General features: G+C 45.5%; 2 protein-coding genes across 10 annotated transcripts in view; one reads left to right on the top strand and one right to left on the bottom strand.

The window, feature by feature from the left end:
* Positions 1–26,000, top strand: part of LOC135918099 (uncharacterized) — a 703,603-nt gene that overhangs the window by 456,937 nt on the left and 220,666 nt on the right. For all 9 annotated transcript variants that reach the window (XM_065451754.2, XM_065451756.2, XM_065451757.2 and 6 more), the window contains one exon: positions 22,402–22,565. In XM_065451754.2, coding sequence (XP_065307826.2) covers positions 22,402–22,565 — 164 coding nt within the window. The remainder of the gene's footprint in view (positions 1–22,401; positions 22,566–26,000) is intronic.
* LOC135918071 (uncharacterized) lies at positions 7,911–21,171 on the bottom strand. The gene is made up of 8 exons (XM_065451735.2): positions 21,156–21,171; positions 15,810–15,998; positions 15,522–15,713; positions 11,876–11,987; positions 11,774–11,825; positions 9,749–9,908; positions 8,888–9,014; positions 7,911–8,022 (listed from the first exon to the last, which is right to left on the bottom strand). The coding sequence occupies exons 1-8, from the start codon at positions 21,169–21,171 to the stop codon at positions 7,911–7,913; spliced, it is 960 nt and encodes a 319-aa protein (XP_065307807.2).

The following is a 26,000-nucleotide window of genomic DNA, read 5'->3' as shown; positions in this document are numbered from 1 at the left end:
GTGCTCCACTGAGTGGCAGTCCTGTATTGAGGTAGATTCGTCAAAGTAAGCAACAGCTCTGCCTTTAACAATGTGTCAACGTTCCCTGGTAAACTTCGTCAGCAGGAGTTCAGCACGTCTGTCGTGTACGTTAAGTACGGCCCTAACGATGGAAACGCCTTGACTCAGTACCAGTGCGTCGATGTGTTGAGCGACGCCAGTCCAGTCCCGATGTTCAAGTTGTCGCAGATAACAGGAACAAGGGAACAGCTTCGCGGCGATACGTAAGCAGGGTCGCTGGTGTTCCGCGGTGTCAACGTCGTCTGAGCTTGTAGAAAATGCGACGAGGTCACGGACATTAATCACTGCACCGTACCCTCTCAAGAAATCCGTCCACAATATAAGTTCTTTACAACACTAAAAGAGAATGACGATTGTGGCAACGTAGGTTGCACCGGCGGTTACTACTCCGGCTGTACATTTTCCAATCGGCGTCATCAACTGGTCGCCAGCAGTTCTGATGTTGGGCCGGTCCACGGCATCTTCACTTTTCTCAGCCTGTCTGAGAAAAGTGAAGATGCCGTGTCACGATAATAAGTCAAAAGCTGTCGGCCAGCTTTTGACTTATTATCGAAAAATTGGCTGAGGCTTAGCTTGGTTAAGCCTAGTCAGATGCGAAGCATATTGGTGGCTAAACTTGGTAAGTAACTTGTCACCGAGCCGCATACTGAGCATGTTGCTTGGCCAGACGTTCTTCCCGCTCTTCATCAGTCTCTGTAGCACGCCACAACCTTCGCTTTTCATTCCAATGAGCAGCTCTGTCTCCAGGAGTCATCTCACTTCGTGAGTGTCTAGCAGAGGCAAGCGCAGCTGCTTATATACCGCTGTGACGCCGCGAGCGACGGCGCGAGTTGGAGCCCCATTTCTCCTCTGTCATGACGTCACGGTGTCACGTGGTCAGCCTTGAAGGCGACGCCGCGAGCGACGGCGCGAGTTGGAGCCCCGTTTCTTTTCTGGTGTGACGTCACGGTGTCACGTGGTATTGAAGGCGACACTGCCGCGCCTGAGGAGCTGGGTTGAGCTCTAGTAATATGCTTCGCATAAAATTGGAATGAGTATCGACGAGAGCGGCCACTTGGTGGCCGTCAATGCAAACGACAAGATCGGCGCTGATGGCGTCTGTTACAGGGGGTTTGGTTGGAGTCAGAGTTTTAGAGTCATCGGTCGTGATGGGGGCTCTTGGAAAGCTAGGCGGTTTGCAACATCACCCCCGGAGGTCGCTGCCTCTAGTTCCCCAGCGTCGGCAATATGGCATAGCTGGCAGCGGCTGTGACTGTCGAAAATAGGGCTTCGGGGGTGGCGGTGATGGCTGCGTCGTAGTGGTTGACAGTGTCAGCAGCATTGAAGTGGCAGGAGGTGGACTACAGGCAGCTTCCACGTAGGTTAATTGTCGCGGCACCGCCTGCCATTCGGGTGACAAAAAGGCCTGTCAAAGTTCCCACCCGAACAATATCAGCAACAGAAGCCACCACTGGTGCTATAGGAGAAATCCCGAGCTGCCGTATCTCCTCTCGCGCAATCTCTTGAGTGACTTCGCGCAGAAACATGCCGCAGCTCTCAGGTAGAATTGAAGCATTCACCAATGAGTTCTTGCGGTCATAATGGCGATACCGTTGCTGTAGTGCCCATTCTATAGCGGTAGCCTCCTCAGTGAATTGTCGTCGGTGGGTTCCTCACGGGTCCGGCAAACAGTTCCCCCTTCGCTTCGCGCAAGAGATAGCATAACATCTTTTCTTCAGCCATCTCAGGGTCTGCTCTGCAGAAAAGGCGGGCCATATCTTCTGTAAACATGGCAATGCTCTCATTTGGTTTTTGAATACGGGATTCGAGCAGGCGCTGCATGTTATCTCTTCCGTCGCTACTAGTGAATGTGTCTAGCAGCTGGGTGTGGAAGGCATCCCATGTGGTCAAACTTCTCTCCCGGTTCACAAACCACATCCGCGCACTGTCTTGAAGCGCAAAATAAACATGAGCCAGCTTTTGCTGAAAGCCCCAGTCGTTGTAACTGCTGACACGCTCAAATTAGTCCATCAAATCTTGGACATCTTCAAAAGCATCACCTGCGATGGAGTTGCAGTAGCCATGGTGGAAGTAGGTAGACACATTCCTGCAGGGTCCTGCAAAGGGTTGAACTCGGGTGTCAGGCCTAGCAGGCAGTGTAGGTAGCAGGTAGCAGGCCTGTACCCGTGGACAGGAGTTCTGATGAACGAAGGTGATTCCGCATTCGACGTGTGGCTCCACGAAGCAGTGCTGAGCATGAGGCAATCCTACCCAACACCTCCACCGGTGTCACAGCCTAGTGAGAGACGGGAAAGCCAGCATAGAGGACGTATGAAAGCACTTTACCAGAGCAGTCAACGCGACGTCGTTGTCGTCTGTTTTTCTACTTGTGCGCTACTTCAGCATCATTTTCATTGCCTGGCGCATACCTGCGGCAACCATATAAGATGTGGCAATATAGCTACATGCATGTGGAATTGGATTGTTTGAACGAGGCGTGTGGGCGCCATCACTAGAGAAAAGAGGAGGAACGCTCTCTGGCTGTCGAGCTGTCAGCTGAACTGGCAAGCGCTGCATTATCCCTTGCAAATATATATATTCTAAATCCTTCGTTCGCGTAACAATATGAACAAGTGCACAATATGGCGTGGTGTGGTGCGGTATGGTGGAGTGAAGTGGGGTGAGGTGTGCCATTGCAAACATGCGCTACACCCATTTTAAGATTGTGGCTAGTACAATCTCCAACCAATCAGCTTTGCCAGTAGCCATTTCATGCTTGCATCTACTCTCGATTACAGGAGAACTGGAATTCCAATAGATGAAGCACCAGTAGTGATGGCACACAGGAAGGAATACAAACAGGACAATTCCTTCCTGTGTGCTGTCACTATTGGCGCTTCATCTATTGAAAGCTATGCACCAACTAGCCCCACAACGTGTTTTACGGAGAACTAGAAATTTCTTTCAGGTATTATGTGATGCTTTGCTATCGGGCGTTTGTCGGATCTTCGATGACGCCGAAAAACAATCTTTCTACCATTGTAGAAGACATTGAAGCCGTTCCTGTTTATGTGTGGAAAGACTTAGATTGATGTCAAAGGTTGGTTCAGAAACAAGGGCTGTCCATGTTGTGGGGTTCTCACCCGTGCTCTTGGGACAAAGGGACGACAACACAGTAGTGCAGACAATCACAAGGGCATTTATTGCACCTTTCATAGATCAATGCCTGCTAGCCGAGTTGCTATCCATAAAACATGCCAATGGGCGCGCGACAAATTGCGGTAGTCTGACTCACCGTGACCGGATAGCGAGCAAATATGTTAGCCCCATGCTGGGCACCAACGCCTGGTCATTAGCACGTATGGTCACGCAAATGGTGGCGTGTTCGAACGATCGTGCTCATCCATTCCGGGGCAGGCTTCGCGAGACGGTCTTGCAAAAGCATGGATCGGCGCATGCGCGGAACGTCCGTGCCACTTGCCAACCTCAAGCCAAAGACGAAGAGCCTTCTCCTTTCTGCACCCAAGTTACACCGCCGTTAGGTGGCATTAGCAGTACAACAATCGCGCCATTTCTCGTACTACGCTTCAATCATAACCACTGCCATGGGCACCAGGCGACGTAGTGAAGCCGGATTACCGGAGATGGGAGCTATGAGAGAAAACCACATATCAGGGGACGCATGAGAGTCACACATCCCCAAATGTATATGTGGTGGAGTCTGTGAGAAGAAACATGTTGTTGGCTTCCACAATTTCCTCTATGTAGGCAATCATCTTGCTCTTGCTAAAGGTGGCTGCAGTTCGTGAGCAGTACGTTCACTTTCCCTTTGTGCAGTCAAGTGGTTCCTCTTTCGACACAAATTCCACGGTTGATCATTAGAAGTTGTTCGCCCTCGACGATGCCTTCTACGTCTGTAGGTGTTTTCGTGCCTATGGGAATGATGATGCTAAAGCGAGGTAGGATGCTGACTTGGTCTTTGAGCACACTAAAGGCATAGTGACTTGGAGAGCACGTCATCAGTATCACTTGGTCTTCAAATAGCATTGTAGACTTGGACTCCAGGTCAATTACTGCACCGTGCCAGTTCAGGAAGTCCATGCGGAGAATTACGTCTTGGAAGCGCTGTGTGAGGATAGTGATGGTCGCAGGATAGGTTTGGTCATGAATGGTAATTCTTGTAAGGCAGACTCCAGTCGGCGTTAACAGGTGTCCTCCAGCAGGTGTCCAGATTTGAGGGCCGTCCCATTCAGTCTTGACTTTTTTCAGTTTGCTGGTAAAGGACCCACTGATGACAGAATAGTGAGCTGCTGTATCTATAGGAGGGGCAACTTCGCAGCTGTCGAAAAGCATGTCCAGGTCATAGGTTCTTTGTCTTGCATTTTAGTTAGGGAAAGGCATCGGGTCATGACTGCGTCGCATTGTTTGAGTGATGTTAGGTCTAGTCGTTCTGTCTTCTATAGGCAGCATTTTCTCGGCGTCGTGTCTTCATTCAGGTGGCATCATGTTATTGGTGTGTCGTCGATTGGTCTTGTCGGCAGCAGCAGTGGAGGATCTTCGGCATTTTAAAAAACAGCAATCACACCACCATTGGTTGCTGCTTTTAGTTTTCCGTATATGGGCTGACTGACTCGCCATGAGTTGGGCCAGTGTATGGTGACAGGTAGCGTTCCAGTGATGGCGAATAGGAAGGTCGTCAGGGTTTTCACTGCGTTTTGGCAATGTCACAAGATCATTGTTGACTCGGAGCGTCTGGGAATCGTGGCGGCTTCCCGCACCTCGTTCCCCAGCTCGCCTGTTGTACTTGGCTCGATCTCCAGTAACCGCCGTGTCAGTGGCAACTAGGCGGACAACACGGCTAGCATGGCTGAGGTCGTTTCCTGCACACACTGTATTCCTTCCTCCCGGCATCAAGTCACCACGCAAGCATATGTTACTGAGATGTGCCCTGATAGACTTCCCAAGTGGCAGCCCCACGTTGGGCAGCAGTTATGTGGAGATCGCATTAGGCGAGGCTCACTCAGTGAGCAATTATCAGGAAAGAGCATGGTGCTCCTCCGCTCTGCAACACGCAAAGACGCTCCAGCATTGTTTGTTGACACTCCAACATGGTGCAGAGAAGACTTCAGAATCAGATGGCCAACAAGCACGTGTTTATTAACCCAAGATACAGCACAGTGTGACAATCCCAGTGGCAGTGTGACAGGCAAAGGCTCACCGCAAGACCAATCGGGTATGCGCACCTAGGGCTAACCTGGTAGGGGTACACCAAGAGCGAGGATGAGAAGTTGCGAGAGCAAAGGTCCCACGTAACCAACTTTCTGTGGGCCTGTGAGCAGCTGCCGCGGTGACAAAGCATTTAGCGGAAGAGAATTGGGTGGAGAAGATGCCAGGGAGCCGTCATTCGGGAAGCCAATTAGGGCGCATCCCTGTGACTTATGATTGCGCATTGACTTGACTCCAGGTGGAAGAAACATGGTTTGCCACCAAATTTCAATCATAGGCCACACACAGCCTCTAAGATCATAGCAGCGTCTGTAGCAAGCCCGGAGGCGTTACCCGTGGTCCGTTTGTGCTTCAACACTGCGCATGTTTGCAGCATCACTTTGCATGTCCAGCACTTGCGCTTTCCCTGTGACACAACAGTCGTCACACCATCGAACGATGCATGTCTAGTTAAGCCTAATCACAGTCATGTCTAGCCACCGACCTAGGCACAGCAGTCACACCTGGCTTAACAATGATTGTATACCTAAGTATAATAATTACAGCTAAATGAAAGGGTAACCATATGAAACGACCCAGTGACAACAATGACATCCACAGGATGTCCTTGGGAAATCTTGAAAGTATATGCGGATATCCCTAGGACGTGCTAAGAAACTCCCGCGGACATCCCTCGCATATCTTTTTGGCCGCAGTTTCTGTATCCCACGGAGGTCCGCAGGAAATCCCTGTGGATTTTCATTGGCCTTGATGAGGACATTGGTCAAATATGAAATGTCCTAGAGGATATTTACAGGACTTGAAGAGAACATATTCATCCTTTTTGTCGAGTGGTATGGGATGTCCATGGGAATTTTTACAGGACTCGACAAGGACATAGTTGTAAATGATTCTTTTAGACAAACAGGTGTTCTTGCAGGCAGCTTGGAGGCATTAAAAGCACCCAAAGCTACCCAGGAAGACAAAGCAGTGTGAGCAGTTAAAAGGAAATAGAAATATTGTTGCCTTGCCTGCACCACTCTAACAATGGGTACAAATATGCCATGTCGGAAGGTTGCTTCAGTCACTAGAAATGCAAGGAAGTTGCATGCAAAACGTGGCAAACATGAGTACATAATTTTTGTAGCAGTCATAATTCTATTCATACAAGTGTAGTGTTGATAGCAGAGTTCCCGTAAATTTCTAGGTATATATACCTTGCTGAACAGAGAGCTTCAACATGAAATATAATTTTATTTTAGGGATTACAAAATTTTCAGTCAATATGACAGGCATGTATACTAATCAAAAGCTCTGCACATAACTTGTGCATACCATGTGCACTTTCATTACGAGTAACCAGTCATTTTGTAAACTGCACAATGATGTTTCCACACAAGCAGATTTCAATATGGCCTATTTATAACAATATTGTGAACAAAACTACCATCTCAAAAATTTACAGAAATAAAGTTTTAAGAAAATATGTAAAGCTAGTTCACTTTGGCATTCAAAAGGGGTACAAAGGTTGTGCACACATCAGAAAGGCCATTTTTTTATTGGCAGTGATCGACAGGCTTGTGATGTAAATAAATGCAATAACAGTTCACAAGAAGCGGAAAGGACTAGTTTCACGCATTGCATAGACACTGTTTTCATGTCAACAGCATAAGGCTAGCTGCTACAAAAACTTTATCTGACTAGGAGGGGACGCACGCGGTAAAGAGAGGCTCGAAAGAGAGGAACTTCTTTCTGGCTAGCAAAAGCAGACCAAAATCTGTGCACACCTTGTGACAGAAGGAAATTTCACGGCATTCGTAATATCAAAATGCGGCAGCTATATTGGTGCTTGTAATATGCCAAGATATAACATTCCTGACATATTGCAAAAGCCTACCAGGAAATGTGCAAGAAAAGGACAACATCTAAAATACGATGCTAAAAACACGTCAACTGAATAAAAACTGAATTGAATGATCTGAATGAAAAAGAATAATAGATACAATTACAAACATAGCAACAAAGGACTTTCAAATGAGGCCTTTCAGCCAATGGCATCGACCAGTTCCGACAATGTCGCGATTAATCTGCTTGCATGAAATCGCAGGTGACTGCAAGTAACTTGGTGGCGGTAAATGGGAATAATGCAAAATCTGGTCGACACCACTGATTGGAGGGTCTCCATAGAAGGGTATTTACCACTGCATTCTTGATCAGCATCCTGCATAAAAATAAGAAAGGCCTTACAGAACACTTGCAAGAGCTGGTAGGCTTTTAGTACTCAGGTGAAGTACATTTGCTAAATTGGGGCAGCCATAAAACTTGAGAAACAAGCCGTAACCTGATCCGCTAATAGGACAACAGGCTAAGGTGAAGTACAAGGGGATGGACACACATTATGCAGTAAAAAATAGTTTTACACTGCCAGTGCTCTTGGTAGTCTGTAAAGAACCACAAGACACCGCGCTGCAACACAAGGAACTACTATGCAAAAACTAAATATGCAAAAAAAATTCAAAAGAAGCAGTTTACCCCATTTTAAAAGTAAACAATAAGTACAAAATAATCAGTGCAATGTGGGGCACCCGAGAGAATGCGCTAAGCAAGATTGTTTGCAATATACTGTCCACGACTAATGGCACACAACATGGAAAACAGAGCTAAATTTACAGGTCAGAATCGTCATTGTCCGCTTCTATGTCCAGCAGCCTGTGGGATGTTTCGTCCATGATGCTTGCTTCTTCCAGGTCAGTTGGAAGTGCTGCTTCGTCATTGGTTCTGCAGGTGAACATCAACATCTCCATGAGGCTAGTGCTATAAATATGTAGGTGTGATTTCCGCAAAGTAAAGTTAAAATACAACCTTCGACTTTACATAATAATTATGTAATCCTGTTTTAAACCTGAGAATTTCTGCATTGTTTTCATTCCAATAGTTATCCTGAAAGCGGCAAGACACACATTTGACACTAGTCTTCACCATGAGTATACATGCCTTTGTGAACAATCATTGGCCAATGACATGCTGCCAATGATTTAAACCCTACCGGACTTTTTTTTTTTTACATTTGCACCAAATTAGTCATTCTGTACCTATGCCACTATGTGTCAGGTGAAGAATAGATGGTGTAGTGTATCAACTGTCACCTGTTCTGCTAATGGCTTGCGCCGACACTACTCTGTGCCTGAAGACAACGCAGTTGCTCCGCTCCCTTGGTGCTCGTTACACCTGAGCACTATGCAAGATTCCACACCGTGTCTCCAAAGACACATAATAAACGCACCCCCTACAACTGCAATGAATGAGCCTTCCCAGCTGTAAACTGGACACATCATCATCACCATCAGCCTGACTATACCCACTGCCATGCAAAGGCCTCTCCCATGTCTCTCCATTAACACTGTCCTTTGCCAGCTGCACCCACCCTATGCCTGCGAACTTCTTAATTTCATCCGCTCATCCAACCTTCTGCCGCCTCCTTCTACGCTTGCTTTCTCTTGGGCACAGAGTCCCACAAAACAGAGGATAACACCTGACTTTACGTTGTTTGTTAAAGCATTAATGGACTGGCAATGAAGAAAAGCAGGCAGTGATACTGGCACCTACAAGCTTTGGTGCCAGCTCACTAGGTTTGTATCCATACCCGCCATCATCTGGGTGTTTAACAGTCTTGCGCTCCATTCTTTCTTTTGCGTGTCGCAACCTTGACTTTGTCACTTTCTCTATTTCAGCCACTGTTCCATCACAAGTAGTTCTGCTTGTTAGGACATCTGAAAAAATAAATACGCGCTCCAGTTTATTGTTACATGACACCCTTCCTGCACAACAATAGCGAATGGCTTGAGAGCACCTGCTTGTTGTGGATATTACCTAAATCATAGATAATTTCCACATCATCCAATTTGTAGCATCAAGACAGAAAATACATTTTTGAAATGAGTACTAGCCTCATTTAACAATGATACATGGAAAAATAAGGCAGAAAAATCTGGTTTAAACTATATGCATGAATTTTCCGCACTACTATACAAGATTTATTTAGACACTGAGTGAAACAATCATATGACAGTCTGCACAGTTATTTGGTACCTCAGGCGTCAGGGAAGACGAGCTAACAGCTCACAGTGGTTTACCAAATAGCTGGCTACCGGTAATTGCGAATAAACAAAGAATGCAATTTTGACCTTTGCACTGTCTTGTGAACCGTCACTAACATTCAGTTCTCCTTTTATCCGTCATGGTATGCGGGCAGAGGCAACTTATTCCTTCTTTTTGGCCCGCTTAAAGCTATCATATTTTGTTTGCTATGCATTTTATAAATGTTAAATAAGGTTATTTTTAATAATGCATGTCCTGTAAACTTAAGGCACCCGTTCCTCACAAATGGAACTTGCAGTTTTCTATCAACCAGCAGTGTACATAAAAACAGCGGTGCTGTACAGTCATTTTGAATTTATGACACCTTAGTAGTTACAAATTCTTTTACGTATGTATATGGTCATACCTAGCATCACTTCGCAGCATGCTGTCTCCCTGAAGTGGCGCTTGCCTTTTCCTCCCTGCCAACTGTAGTGCATAGCCACGTGATCAGAAAGCAGGTCCTTCAGGACCCTCCTTGTAGCATCTACGATGCCAGTTCCCCCTAGTTTCTTCCATCGTGTCTTCTGCAAAAAAAGTGCATCATAGTGAGTTAACGGAGTTAACAGACAATAAAAAGCCTCTCCAAGAAAAACACTACCAAGCACCCACTGACAAATCTATGTGCCAAGCCTTCCTTTAGTAAATATCGATTACCCAAATATTTCTATTATATAATATCTTGCCACACAAGCAGTTTCATTTCTCTAGTCAGATATGAAGTGGTTTTGGCTCTTGCGCTTACATAATGGCCAGAGCTTGATGCTATGCCATGCTAGCCACAGCTTTCTGGAGAAATACATTTCTTAAAATAGGAATGATGTCCAAGAGAACATATTCATGTCATCCAGTCATTCGTTTTTAATTTACAACTACTTCCTTCAGGGAAATTAAAACTGCAGATGATAGGATGGAAAAAAAATTGAAAATTGGGAGTCGGGAGTTTATTGCATTAATCAGCAAGAGCTGCATTACTGTGCTAAGCAGCAAAGCTTGACTAAGTAACTGCACAAGCTGCAACAATGGTGCCGATGTTCTCTGTACTGTGTGGGGAGCACACGCGCCCATCTTCCCCCGTGCCGTCGCGTCAAGCGCCGGCATAGACAGGGGAGAGGCACACTATGCCCTCTACCGATTCTCCCTCGCTGTCACCGCACGCGCGCCCTTCCTCCCCCACTTGCAAGCGGGTAGCTTACGGGCGAGGAGGACATTCCCCTCGCCCAGGTAAAAAGGTACAAAACAGCGCGACCGGGAGAGACGCTGTCTCTCTGAGGCCGGACCCCTAACCTGCCGCAACCCATGAGTGACGACGTTGCCTGACTATCCCGGGCAACGAGGCCAGCCTATTTATTACTATTACAGAGAGGACATCCCTCTGCCAGTGTTCTTTATTGCCGGTAGCAATAAACGTTCTTACAGTTGACGCTGCTGGTTGCCTTATTCGTTCGAACCCGACGTAGCCGCGATTCCCGCGCTACGGGTTGGGGAGTAACACAAAGCGACAGCGTGGGGCTAGATCCGGAGCTCGCCTTCAGCGCTAGCCGCACGCAGAGTGGAACCCCCACAACTGATGTTCACAGTTGGAGGTAATGGGATTTAGTGCAATGGTTAACTGATGACTGTGACCAGTTTTGTGTTTCTGCAAGTAACGACTGCACATTTATGTGACAGCATTTGAAAGTTGGTACAAAAGTGCGAATGAAACGCATTGATGAGACAACCTTGGCAATGCATTCTCTGCACCTTGCCTTTGCTTTGGCAGCTTGCGCAAGGTCTTGCCTCCAGGCTTGGCAAAATTCCTTTTACCACCTTCAGTCATCGCTTTCTTCAGAGTACTATGCAGGTGTTTACCAAATGCATAGCTGTTACTATGCTTTTTTAGTACTTGAAAATCATGCAGATGTGCACAACGCATCCCAAGAGCAACTTGGCAGCACATATGATGGCGTTCTCTACCTTCACAACGTTTGCATGATACACAAGGTACAGCCTGCATACATGGTGTGGTCACCCAACCAAATAAATCAGCTGTGCATGGTCATGTAGGAAGTCAAAGCGAACAAAGGTAGTGCAAAATACAAGCACTCTATATGCCCGTCTCATAATCTTTTTGTGCCGCTTCCAGCCACAGACGCAATGCAGCAAGTGCTACATGTAACGCTGAGGAAGAAGCTAAGTAGCTTCCCTAAGCAGCTTTCGAAGTAATATTTTTCAACTAGTTAGATGCTCTTCTCAAACACTCCCTCAACAGACAGTAGCATGAGGAGTTGTACAGATGTGACCTCGCATGAACACCTTTTGAAGGCAAGCACCACGCAAACATAAATGCTCAGCACTGCCTTTTGCACATGGCATGCAGAATCATGTTATGTAACTAGGAAAGTGTAGTTACCAGTTGCTTTTTCATGGATGCCGAACGTTTCAGCGAATCATCAAATTCCAAAAATGCATCCATGTTTTGTGGCACTTCGATGTCATCCACATCATCATCCACATCATCGTCCACATCATCGTCCAGGATGTCAGGAAGTTCAATTGCGACGAATGTTCAAGCTGCCGGTGCCGGATGCCATGAAGCAGTCTTAGAAGCTCTGGCTGTAGTGCACCTAGACATTGCAACAACACATTAATATCAGAAAGAAAAAGCTTCAAAATAACAGGTAAATTATCCTGAACATGTGTGCACACTTCTTGCAATGCCTGTCAAGCACTTGTGATGCACTCCGCATTGATGTCAATAGAATACCACCTTTGGACATGCAATAAGTCCAAAACTAATATGCTAGCATTCAAATCAAATGAGCTTGCAATACTAACTTTGGTCACATTTTGGTGCTGGTGTCATGTCCTTCCTTCACGTAGATTCTTTAGCAACCTACAAACAGAGGAAAACAATACCACTCTTCTGCACAGTCACCTCAACATACATGTAAAGATCATTACAAGCAATATTAGTAATGTTTATGGCTTTGCAGAGCAAAAAAAAAAAGATCGGGAATCAAAAGCAAAGCAAGCTCAACAGCCGCAGAGACTAGGAACGTTTCCCCATATGTTAGTAGTAGTGAGCCGGTTACTTTTTGAGAGAAATGCATTAGGAGACAGCTCGAGGAATTAAGATAAACCCACCTATGAAAATCAGTAAAAAAAGCTACTTTCTTTCTATAGCCACACAGAACTGATGGCAATAAGGCATTAAAAAAATCAGTTCTAAAAATTTAAGCACACTATACAGCAAATTTCACTTGCACAGAAAACGCATGCAATAAAAACTAGGGTAATATGTCATGTGTAATGGAAGGTTTGTCTGCAGTACTATTTGCACATGCACTTGAAGACAGAGGTTAAAGAAACTACAAAAAGATGACACAGTTCCTAAAGAGTAACACATGCAGTCTATTGAATGCTAACAGGCATTCAGTGTGTTAATTCTTAAACACTCCTATATTCATCAAAAGTACTTCATTGCACGCTATAGTAGCCCACTTATTTATGCCTCTGGCTTTGCAACTGCCAAATATGGCACTATGTTGTAATTAACAGTACAAAACTCGTTACTCTGGCTGCTGTGGCGGTATGTTCCAGCACGAGCAGTGCAGTGACGAGGAGAGGCCTTGCTGCCTGCAGATTGTTGCATAAGAAATGTGTTCATGTTGACCTAAGAAGGTGCACTTAGGATGGCTTACCCTCCCAACCAGAGCACAGGAACAGACTAATATTAATTTCAACAAAGCACAGTGTTTTAATGGCATTTAGGCTTCGAACACAGTGCAGCCAAGGTTCACTAAATGAAAATTAAATGTTATTACCAGTAGCTGCTGAAATCTGGGTGAGTGAGCCCTTTCTTCTTTTCACTAAAGGTTGCTTCTTCGGCTGCTTTACCTGCAAACAGATGGCTGTCAGATCATTTGCCCTATGTTGGTCAACTTGGTATACTTAACGTAAGTGAGACTAGGCTGCAGTTTTCATTTATGCAAAATCAAGCACCTAGCTTGGCTCAGTGCAGCAGTCGAAAAAAAAAGAAGGCGGAATGAATAGTTGTATCAGAGGATGCATTATAGTGAATACATCACAGTAATATACGCACCACAAACACGATCTGGTATGTCAGAGATCATGTAGCAACAATGTGAGAAAATACATTTAATAGCTGTGAGCAAATTATGGCAAGAACAAATGTGCATGGTTAACTATTTTAAGGCTCAGTGCAAGCAAATTCTGGTTGGTTTATGTTTTGGTTTATGGGGTTTAATGTCCCAAAGCAACTCAGGCCATGAGAGACGCCGTAGTGGAGGGCTCCGGAAATTTCGACCACCTGGAGTTCTTTAACGTGCACTGACATCGCGCAGTACACGGGCCCCTTGCGTTTCGCCTCTATCAAAACACGGCCGCCACGGTCAGGATTGAACCCGGCTACTCCGGCTCGGTAGTCGAGTGCCGTAACCACTGAGCCACCGCAGCGGGGCTGCAAGCAAATTCTGGTCAATCCTATGCAGGTTATTGTAACCTGTGATTGAGAATGAAATGCCAGAAACAAGATAGTCATAAACTCAGATGACCTAAGTATTACACTGCTGCTGCCTTAATGACTGATGCGATGGTGCTCCTAAACAAGTTGCATTTAAAGACAAAAGTGAAAGATGAAAAGTTGCTAACATATCAACGATGCATCAAAGAAACTTGTTTTGTCGGCTTTCAATAAGCCTGACGTCATGCAAGTAATGGTTCCAGACTGCCAAAGTATTATATATTGGTTGCATTAAGGACTGGCCTTATAATAACGTAAGATTTGCATTCTTGAAGCTCACATATTTTTTAGGGAAAAAAGATTTTTCCGCAAATACCCAGGTTTTCTTGTAGTGGCTTTGGTTGCAACAAAGTACTACGCTTTTAAACATGACTTGTTAGCAGTAAGTATATTACCAAAATAGTTTATTCAAAACCCTTGCTCAGTGTTGAGTGGTTAAAAGTATTAGGCCATGAAGTAAAACTTCTAATGAACGACATTACAGCATTTCAGTACAATTTGCATTTGAATGACCCCAGATGCAAATCAAAGCGAATGAAGTGTTTAGCTAGTGTGGTACCAAAGGCAATGTAATATTATATAGCAGAGTCGTTCGCATACAGGTGAATTCGCAGGCCTCAGTGTATCTAGCCAAGCATCCTTTAAATCAGATATACTGAGCACACAGTTGCCCACAGGTGAATATGAAATGAAAAGACAGAGTGGCAAAAGAACACACCCACATAGCTGTCGAGGCACTGGCACTGCAAGGAAGAGTCTCCTCTTGTGAATCTGCGCAAGTAAAAATTGCATAAATTAAAACAGGAGTTCAAATTTGGACCCTGAATTTATTATCCATGAAATGAAACAAACTTTGCCTGCTGCAGTGGCTCATGGATCTGGCTCTCAGCTACCCCTCCCTGTGTACTGTGCATTGTCAATGCACATTAAACAACCCCAGACGGTTGAAACTTCATGGCAGCCAATTTCCCCATGACACAGTCCACATGCTTATGGTTTAGAATGCCAAGGCTTTAGAAGGAATGCCCTAGGCAACAACCCAACTCAGCAATGTTGAGTAGTGACCTAGTCTACAATATTTCTGGTTTTGAAAAAGTGGTTGATTAAAAAATTAACTTTAATTACAGGGTTCAGGAATAAAAAGTCAGGAAAACATAGATCACACTGAGAAACAGCTGTTTCTAACCCAATACCATTGAAGCATGTCTTTTCTGACCTGAAAAAAATGTCCACAAAATGCACTGCAGCTGCCAATGCCACTGTCAAGCAACTGTTTTTGTATGCTGCAAACAGACGAGTAATGGGAACCTTGTTAAAAATATTTCAACGCAACGCTTTTAATGTGATCCCCAACTTTGTATTTATGAAACCAAAAATGGGAAAGGTTATTCATCATGATTAATTAACTTTGCAATTCTAGATACCCATCTCCCTCTCAACAATTTTCAGTAGGTTGCCATCACCTAGAACACGTCCTTTCTAAAACCTTGGTTTAGCTTAGTTGAACAGCTAGTGTGCAAAGGTTCACGCAATAATATATTGTGTGTACACATCTCTTACTACATTTTTACATTCTTTTAATTGCCTTAGCTGCACTGAAATTGCAGATCCTTACCATTTAGCAGTTCAAAGGCTGCAAAAGGCATTCTGGGAAGTGTTGATGGAGTTGGAAGACTGTATGGCTCAACAGACTCATCTGAGCTGCTATCGAACTGCCGCTTTTTCCTCCTCCACCTTGGCTCGTCAGGATCTGTATCCAACGTGAGCTCTGCTTTGGAGAGCTTATTTCTTGCTTCTTTATAATTATCTAGAAAAAAATAGATATAATTATCTAGAAAAAAAGCAAACCTTAAAGTGCTGAACAAACTGGTACAAATTTCCTTAATAAAAATGCACAACTTACCATACATACCAAGAACCACACATGTGGTTTGAATCCATCCTGAACCTGGCTCAGTGCAGCTTCTCACCATCTTTTGCACATTTTTAGCCTTTTGTGGCCACATACACATTCCACCACTTATCCAGCTGCGTCGTACTACAGCAACAGCATCACCTTCGTCAGGAAACTTGACAATGGCAAAATCTCCATCTTTGAAGAAAATAATAAACATTAGCGAAACTCATGATTCACCTCTTTACAAATTATATGCGCTCAGTGGCAAGCGGAAAAAATTACTGATAATTAAAGATGCATAGTAGTCTGATAGCAGTCATTCACATGAAAAGACTGTCACCTTTCTGAACCAATGAAATGAATGCAATATGGAACAGGGTGTGAAAATTCAACATACAAGCAACTGCAAAAAAATAATAATAATAAATTGTGCGGTGGTACATTTAACTAGAACAAGAAACAGAGCCTCGCTTAGCCAAAGGGAAGAACTACTGGTTATGGTTGCCACATGGCACCACAAACATTCACATAGCCTTTGCTGACTTCACACATCATTCCCTCCCCACTTGCTCAAGTCCGTGCAACCAAACTCATAATACAACCACTGTATTTTTAAACTACTTCAATTGCAGTCCAGCAACCCAATCATTTAGTTTCAGTTCCCTTCTTGTTTTAATGAAAATAGCTAATCCTTTTACAAGCATAGTTTAGAGTAAGACAACAATATGTACAATAATTATTGGTATAGCAACTGTACAGGCTCACATATCTGCTGGGATATACTCCAAGTATCTGTTAGAATAACACATATCGCTGGGGAAAAAAACAGCAAGGCATCTCTAGAATATAATATTTGCCGAAAAAAAACAAGATGATGTGGAATAAAAACCAAAATTATCATAGAAAGAGGAAAGTCTAAACCCTATTTATAAGCTTCACTGCAAAAAGAGATTTGCCAGTATTACTGAACATGACTTCGCTGACTTATCTCCCAAAAAGAGGCATATCCAGAAAAGCAAACAATCCTAAGTGAAACACCAAGGCAACATTATTGAACATGTAAAAGAGGAAAAATGGCAAAACCATTGCCAAATGGAAGCTTCACACACTTGCACAATACTTCAGAAAATGGCCACACATGAAGGGGAGAGGGGTTAGAGACAAAGAACACACTGAGAAGTGATGACAAGCAAGGGTAGTCATAAGGGTCACGTTTAACAGAAAACTTATGACCAACAAGAAGCACATCTCTAGAGTGATATTCCACCACAATGTTCACAACATCAATCACTGTTCCATCCAAAAGGAGACACGTGTTGTTAGGGCATGCCACAGTCAAATTGAAACATTGGTGTGTTACAAGCTTACGGTACTGTTGGCCCTCCAAATGATCTGTTAAAGGACCGTCATCATGAGGGAAAAGCAATGTTGGCTCTGCCTGCTTCCTTCTTGCCTGTGCACTGCTCTATGCAGCCCTCTCCTCACTAACTCTCCTGCAGAGCTGCTCTAGTGCCTTACCGGGCTTACAGTGAAGCCTCTTTAATCTCTGCATGAAATTCTCAAACGGGAAGGCACTCCAACTGTCTAGATGCCCCAAGTTTCTAACATCTTCTGTGAGGTGTATAAGACCGTGGACGTTATGAGACACAAAGTCTATCCCGTATATGCCCTTAAAGGTGGTCACAAAGTGCTGAAGCAACTGTTCACCATAGTCTACAAACTGTACACACAATCTAGGGGAAGCTAGGATTGTAATTGCACAATGTAAAACCATGAAGTTCTTATGCAAATCACTTCGTGCAAGGTGATAAAAAGTTACAGGCCCCAGGTAAAGCAAAAGGAGTCGAAACTCTGTTGCCTTCCACCTGTCTAGCTCACTCAGTGGCCTTAGTCTGCGGTTAAACTCACATGGGATACAAGCTGCAAGCTTTTCAATTCTTTTAAAAATCTCATCTTTTACTTGAGCGGCCATTCTGAATGAATGTTGACCTTGAAACCAAAGCCGCAGCAGCTTATGCTTAACTCCTATGCACACCAAGTGCATGTAGTCAAGAGGAACCTATTTAACTAAGTCAAATGAGAGGTTCTCAAGAATTGATGTGCCAATATGGTGGTCCTCATCAGTGTGCTCCCTAAAGCTGACATCTGTTCTAGGGGCCGCATTCAGTTCTGGGAAGCACATTCGGCCATTAACAAACCTGCCCTCTGTTACACACTTTGTACAGCTGCTGTATCCACTGTGTCCTTTTACTGACAGCACAAATGCACGGGCAGGGGCATCACAAACTACAGCAACGATTTGTACTTCGACGACTCTTCCCCTAAAAGATACCCCTCCTTCTTGTGCTTTACTGAGTTATGAAACAAACTCCTTCAAGAACTCATTGCTATTTGCAGGTTTGCTGTGCCCAAAGTACACACCAATGAGAAAAGGCTCACTACTTTCAACGTTCTTCATCATCATCATCATCATCAGCCTGGTTACGCCCACTGCAGGGCAAAGGCCTCTCCCATACTTTTCCAACTATCGCGGTCATGTACTAATTGTGGCCATGCCGTCCCTGCAAACTTCTTAATCTCATCCGCCCACCTAACTTTCTGCCGTCCCCTGCTACGCTTCCCTTCCCTTGGAATCCAGTCCGTAACCCTTAATGACCATCGGTTATCTTCCCTCCTCATTACATGTCCTGCCCATGCCCATTTCTTTTTCTTGATTTGTGGGGCTTCGGGCTAACGTGCCCGGACCCGGCTAGCTAAGGTCTAAGGAGACACGTAGCTCGTCCCCACTCCGCAGCGCACGCAAAGGGGCGCCGCGGCGGGTTCGCTGACTCACCGGCAAGGCGTAGAGACGACTCCAGCCGTGGCACCAACGAATGGGGGTTTATTCCCTGCTATGTACAATATGCGAGTACAATACAGGAATATGGCACTGGGGTGGCAGCCGCAGACTACGGGTGAAAGCCCCCGGGAAGTCTGCTCCGCCACGCTGGCTCTTCCGAGCAGGTTCGCCACACAAAAGGGGGCCGCCTTGCTCAGAGGGGCGCGGGACCAAGAGGGTCCGCACGTCCGACAGCCAAGAGCACCGAAAGTCAATCTGTCCGGGCGAAAGCGCCCGCGCACCTCCGATGCTGAAGGAGAGAGAAACCGAAGAGAGGGCGAGAGGGGCCCCCTCCTCAGGCACTGTTCTTGCGCGCGGCGCACGGCGTAACGTGAGCCGCGCGCGCAAGCAGCAGGCTCCGCGCCGCGCCGGCGCCCGCGGCCGCGGGGAATGTACGCTATCCAAAATAAGGCTTGGAACTGCGTGTCCCCAGCGACCGCGCGGCCGAATGGCCCAAGTCGCGCGTGAACAGGAGACAGGGGTCCCAAAAGGGGTCCCCACAGATTTCAACTAAGATGTCATTAACTCGCATTTGTTCCCTCACCCAATCTGCTCTTTTCTTATCCCTCAACGTTACACCTATCATTCTTCTTTCCATAGCTCGTTGCGTCGTCCTCAATTTGAGTAGAACCCTTTTCGTAAGCCTCCAGTTTTCTGCCCCGTAGGTGAGTACTGGTAAGACACAGCTGTTATACACTTTTCTCTTGAGGGATAATGGCAACCTGCTGTTCATGATCTGAGAATGCCTGCCAAACGCACCCCAGCCCATTCTTATTCTTCTGATTATTTCTGTCTCATGATCCGGATCCGCAGTCACTACCTGCCCTAAGTAGATGTATTCCCTTACGACTTCCAGTGCCTCGCTGCCTATTGTAAACTGCTGCTCTCTTCCGAGACTGTTAAACATTACTTTAGTTTTCTGCAGATTAATTTTTAGACCCACTCTTCTGCTTTGCCTCTCCAGGTCAGTGAGCATGCATTGCAGTTGGTCCCCTGAGTTACTAAGCAAGGCAATATCATCAGCGAATCGCAAGTTACTAAGGTATTCTCCATTAACTTTTATCCCCATTTCTTCCCAATCCAGGTCTCTGAATACCTCCTGTAAACACGCTGTGAATAGCATTGGAGAGATCGTATCTCCCTGCCTGACGCCTTTCTTTGTTGGGATTTTGTTGCTTTCTTTATGGAGGATTATGGTTCTTCAATTGACACAATATGGGTCAAAACTGCGCCTTGGTGCTCTTAGTCAGAGGCAAGCCATCTATGTTAACAATGAGTTCTAGAAGTTGAGGTATGGTGCATGTTTCCCTCAAAGCATGTTGTAGGCCAGCCACAAGACCAAAATGGTAGTACTGTTCGTTTCCAATACTGACTATTCCTTCAATTCGCCTGGGCGTTCCTAGCAACGACACAGCAGACCTTGGCAGTTCAGTGAGTACAGCTGGAGATTAATTTCGGAGGTCTTTCAGAAGGCCTGTGAGGCAGCGGTGTGAAACATTGAATTTAACTGGCCAAGACTTCAAACGGTCTTTAAGGCACCCTGTTTTCCTGTCGCTTACACTACACTCAACCATCACCGGCGGCAGCACACGAGAGCGTTGAAGAGCACCAGGCGATAAACATGCATCGAGTTCATGCTGGGGCGTGCACGCCACTGAAACATGCGCTGAGCACGGCAAAAGATCTGAGAAAGAATCACATAACTCAGGTTCTCCGTCTGAGTAGTCTGAATCAATTTCTGCTTCACACGGCACCTGCAAGCTCGTGCACAACAGCTGCGATGATGCAGCTTCGAGGCTGGCATCTACAGCGCCTCTAACGCAACGCTGAAATGAACGTCCAGACTGACCCATGTCGTGTCCTGCGTATTAATCAAGGATGCTCTTGAAAAGGAAGTGGCTTTCAAACCAGAAAAATGTATTAAAAAATCGGTTTTCGAAAAGTTAAAGCTTTCTCTGTCCGAATTGGTATGTCATGCAAGCTGAGATTCACCAGGAAGTGTTTGCAAAAAAAGTCATCTTAAGTGGTCCAGTTTATTTTAAGTGCTCGAAAAAGTGGCAAATTGTACACAATTTTGCAGCGCAGCAAGCGAGCGGCATTTACCCTAAGTGTGCTCGGCACAAAGTTTACGATTCTACACTTTCATATCTGGCGCCATAGTTCCATGCAATCGTTCGGACATAACAGAAATTCAAGCACTTGCCGCGCGTCAATATAATTGGAATAGCTTGGCTTCCGCCCAGTGTTTTCCGCCACAGTTGAATTTGCGCAGGAACTCTACAAAGAAACGCCATGCATAGCGAGTCGCGGTGCCACGGTGATCTTATGCAGCTAAACAACACATGCATACAGTCATGCTCCTTTGGGACGAATACAACACGCCATGCAGGACTAAGACTAAATAACGGCTCCATGGCCACCTAAGGTCCTGCGTGCAAAGGAGGCGTATGAACAAGATGTGAAAAATTACTTACCTTTGGACGTGCTCATGGCCACACCAGCGCCGTTCGCTTCAACGCGTGTTGCAATCGTGGCGCGCGTAGACAACGCAGACAAGCAAAAAGCCCACCAAAACGCCGAAACACACGCAGCCCGCGCTGCCGAAAGGAACAAAATAGCACATGGCAGGACCGCAGCACGTCAAATGCTTCATATGTGCATCAGTTATAATTTGTTTTAACGTAGACATAAATGACAAAACGCATTTGTTTCTAAATTTGTGTCCAAGTATTTTTAATTTGGTTTTTATTTTTATTTATTATCAACTGCCAACATCTGAGCGTGGCAAACTTCAAACTTCGAGTAAAAACCTATAAATAGAATGCGTTGCACACGTGCTGAACATGAGGTCGTGTTTAGATGCCAGATTGATCGAAAAGCAAAGAAACGACTCGAACATTCCCCTCAAGGCTGCAGTGTTTATTATATATCTGACGTGGCGAAAATATATTGGGCAGGTTACTTGAGAGACATGCATCCCTGTAAAAGGTACCTGATATTAAAAGTGAACATATATCCAGCTAAAGGAAGCTACTGCGAGAGCAGGTCTTACAAAGCTTTGCACAAAATTACGGTAAGAATGCATATCACGTAAGTGTCCGCATTATAACCCGAGCGGGATATCCAGGGGATAACGTGTCAGGACATCTAAAAGGAGGACTTCCCACGGACATCCTGCGGAAGTACACAAATGAGCTGGGATATGCGGATATGATTCGGATATCCCTGGGACCTGGTGTTGTCACTGCTGAAGACTTAACCAGGCTGAACCGAGCTTTTGCTTTGCATATCCAGGGTTAGCTGACCTAAGCCGCAGCCAATTTTTTTTCTCGGGATGTATATTTGTACGTTTTTGCACTTTTGTTTTTGATTTGAGGGCACCACATGATGACAGCTGTGGGCCCCAAGCGTGATCAGCCATGTCGTCCATGATTTATGGCAGTGCGCTAGTCTTGAACGCCGTGAGCCACGTGGATGCTCATAATGCACACATGCTCATAATAACCACACTACTTTGGCTCGACCTCCTTGGGATTTGTTTATCAGTGATTACTCACAAAATACTGTCGACCAGGAATTCTCTGGAAACTTGTGAAATTACTTTTGCTGCTGAAACTTTAAAACTTCGAATTAATAAAATTCGAGATTTAACGAAGCTTTTCGCTGCAAGTACATATTGAGGTTTGACTTTGTTAAAATGAACTTTTTACCCCACCACAGGAGCGCCCCGAAGGAGACCAGCCTCGGACCTCCGTGGCGGGAGTGCCACACGGCCATCGGCGCTCAGTCGTGTCTGCTTCCTTGCTCTCTCAGCGGCTGCCAGCACAGTTGCCAAGCACGTTGGGACCCCTGTTCCGCCACTTGCACCAGCGTATGCAACAAATGTGAGCCACACTTTGGGCTGCATCATTTATGTCCTGATGGCCGCCACCACAGTGGCAATCAGATAATATCTTTAATTTTTTAACAATACCTTTCTTGCTCATAAGTTGCAAATAGTTAAAATATGGAGAATATTATTTGTCTGAGCTTGTTAGTTGCACATGGCATAAAGGGTTTCTAGCAGGCAGCACTGACCAGGACAAAAGGGGAAATGACCGACTGGACTGGAATGCTGGTCTAGCTACTGAACATTGTATGTCCATTTTGATACATGTTGCAGCGCAAGTGTCACGAATTTCAGTAGAAACAAGCAGACAGTATGCAAACATATTAAAAAACATTTGTCTCAAGAAACAGTTCTAACCAAGAAAAACAAACAACAAAGTGATCTCACCCTAAATCCTATATACACACAAAGAACGTCCAAAACTAGCTATATATGTACAAAACAACCTAGACCTTAACTCTATGCTGTTCTTCAGTTCGACTAAGCAAGTTCCTTCTATGAAGGCTCCCAAATTCATTTCGCCAGCCGCGTCTTCATGTCAGGCCTTTTTTGCCACACGTGTTTCACCCTGTCACTCGTGATATGGGCCACTTTTTGAGGATATTTTTCAAGGGGTGTGCAAATACCGAATAGGAGATTTTGCATCAAATATCGAATCAAATATTGAAAAATATAACACAACCTTGTTTGCTTTTAAATTTTGTGCAAAAAACACAGTGCATCCCATGCTCAGGAGGCTGGTCACATTACTTAACCCTTTCACTATGGGACCTTTCTGGCCGTGACGCACCCCCAGTGTCGGCTTGGTTTCAGGGAACGAGCATAACAGGGAATGAACATAGCAATTTATTTTTGATTATGATTGGTATACAAATAACATAGTCAATGCAATACGCACATTTCAGTGCTCTGCAGCTATTGTTAGTAAACATCATCATCAGCAGCAGCCTGACTATAACATCCGTTCAACATCGGAATCTAACAATGCGGAACTCATCTCTTCCACGCGTGAGACGCTGTCCGAGTCCAAATCCGAGCTAGGCTCGTATTCTGGATCGGAAGAGTCACCACTCCAAAGAGCAGACAAAGGTCGTGCGCGCTCAGCCATCTGAAAGTAACCGCGTGCAGGGAGGATGTGCTTTCAGTCGCCCGCACAATGGAGAGAAATGGGAGGTTGTGTGATCAAGAAGACAGAGAGAGATGAAAAAAGGCTAAAACAAAGTTCGAAGGGCTTTACGTTTACTGCTGCAAGTCGGAAGCGAGGGTGCGGCAAGAGAGCGAAAGCAGCAATCGAGTCACTCTTTTCGGAGAGGCAACGGCATGTGCGCCTGAACTTGATGCGCCGTAGCACACACACCAACAGAAAAAAAATAAAAACCTTCAAACCAGTGGAGATGGTACTCTTGAACAACTCTTGAACCCATAACCACACACGCGCAACACATGATCCATCGAATGTGGAGCCACCGCGTCACTCAGCAAAGAGAAAGTGGGGAGTGGCAGTCGCACCGTACTCTTCAATACATGGACTAACACAGGTCGAGGTGAAAATACGAATTTGTAGAAAGAATCAACAGATGGCGTGGCCAGTCCAGAAGTGCCAGCTTTGCGCTCAGGCGCGAAATTTTAAACGCACGATAGAGAACGTACCGGTACGTCAGTGACATTGTGTGTGTGGGGGGGGGGGGGGGATGACTTACCTGTACGTCCGTGACAGCAAAAGGGTTAAAGGGCCCCTCACCAGACCTCGTAGCAAATTTTGATTATGTGCTGGAAGTTATGTGTCTGTGTGTTCTCTAGATAGCGTACTACAGAAAAATGTTTTCAAATCGACTCATTAACAGCCGAGATAGAAATATTTTAGTGTCGCGAACCCATGATTTCAGGAGGCGAGCTTCACCGCAGACATTGACGCTCTCTCCACTTTCCCCATCTAGACTCCGCAAGCGAAATTCCTTCCTTGTGTTCTCCCACACCGGACCACGAGGATTGCGTGACGGATATGTCACTGGCCCCACCTTCACTTTTTTTTTTCTCCTCACTTCTTTGCGGCATGGTGCCCTTCTGCTGAGGCCGTCGCATGCGAGCTGTTACAATTGTCTTGTTTCGCACAGCGCACGATCTTGTGTGCTGCGCACTAGAACAACCAACAAGCAGTGTAAGTCAGCGCTGCACTAATGCTGAGGCAGACAAGCGGATCACAGACCATGATTATTATATGTTAGATTATAGATTATTAGATCAGTTGGATCAAAAAAGATGCTCTGCTTCGCATTACCACATATGGCAACCAAGCCCACATGTTTATCACATCTAGTAACTGTGTTTATAAAGGGGTTGTTCCAAATGATTTGCGGGGGATATGCCAGTTAAATCATGACCGCCAAGTGTTAAGAATTGAACCCTTGAACGCTTGAAAATGAAGTAACCCCCAAAATTATCAAGGATAAGCTATGCGTATCAATTTCAGAGCTTGAAAGAATACATAGACTTGGTGCTAGAGGAAAGAATAAAATGCGACCTGTTATCTTCAAACTGGTGGATTACAGAGACAAAATAACTACTAAGAACACCAATAAATTGAAGGATTCGAGCCTTTCAGGGCGTGAAGACTTTTCATTAAGATTATGTACCATAAGTAAAGTAAAGTAAATGATAAATTTTTTTGCTGGGGATGACAGAAAGGCTGATAAGGTAGAAATAAAAAAAAATATGTGCCTGCTCAGCGCAACAATGCACGCAGCACACAGCGCCAACACGATTAACCATCGTTAACATAAATGCGAGGAGCATTGCAAATAAAACTGTCAAACTTGAAGCATTTCTGCTTGAACATGGTCTTGCTATTGTCACTTGTGGGGAACGTTCTCCTCTGTTACTCTTGGGACAAAGGAACGACAACACAGTAGTGCAAACAATCACAAGGGCATTTATTGCACCTTTCATAGATCAATGCCTGCTAGCCGAGTTACTATCCACAAAACATGCCGATGGGCGCGCGACAAATCTAGAAGTCCAACTCACCGCGACCAGAAAACGAGCGAATAAGTTCGCTCCATGCTGGATCCCAATGCCTGGTCGTTGGCGTGTTCGGTCACGCCAATGGTGGCGCGTTCCAAGGCGGCCACGCGACGCGGTCTCGCAGAAGCATGGGTCGGCGCGCACGCGGGATGTCCACGCTGTTCCCCGACCCGCCGGGAAAGAGCCAGCCCGTTCTGACCTGCGCCCCCAAGTAACCCTGCCGTGAGGCGGCGTCAGCAGCGCAACACTCGCGCCATCTCTCGCACTGCGCCCCAACCACATCGACCACCGCGAGCATCATGCAGGCCACGCGGCGAAGCCGGATTACAAGAGACGCGCCATGCGGGAAAAACATATCAGGGGAAGCGCGAGAGTCTCGCATCCCCACACACTATAACCGAAACGTGGT

The sequence above is a fragment of the Dermacentor albipictus genome, chromosome 3 (genome assembly GCF_038994185.2).
Source record: "Dermacentor albipictus isolate Rhodes 1998 colony chromosome 3, USDA_Dalb.pri_finalv2, whole genome shotgun sequence".
Lineage (NCBI taxonomy): Eukaryota > Metazoa > Arthropoda > Arachnida > Ixodida > Ixodidae > Dermacentor > Dermacentor albipictus.
The sequence above is the reverse complement of the archived record's forward strand: the minus strand, read 5'-3'. Positions and strand labels throughout refer to the sequence as shown.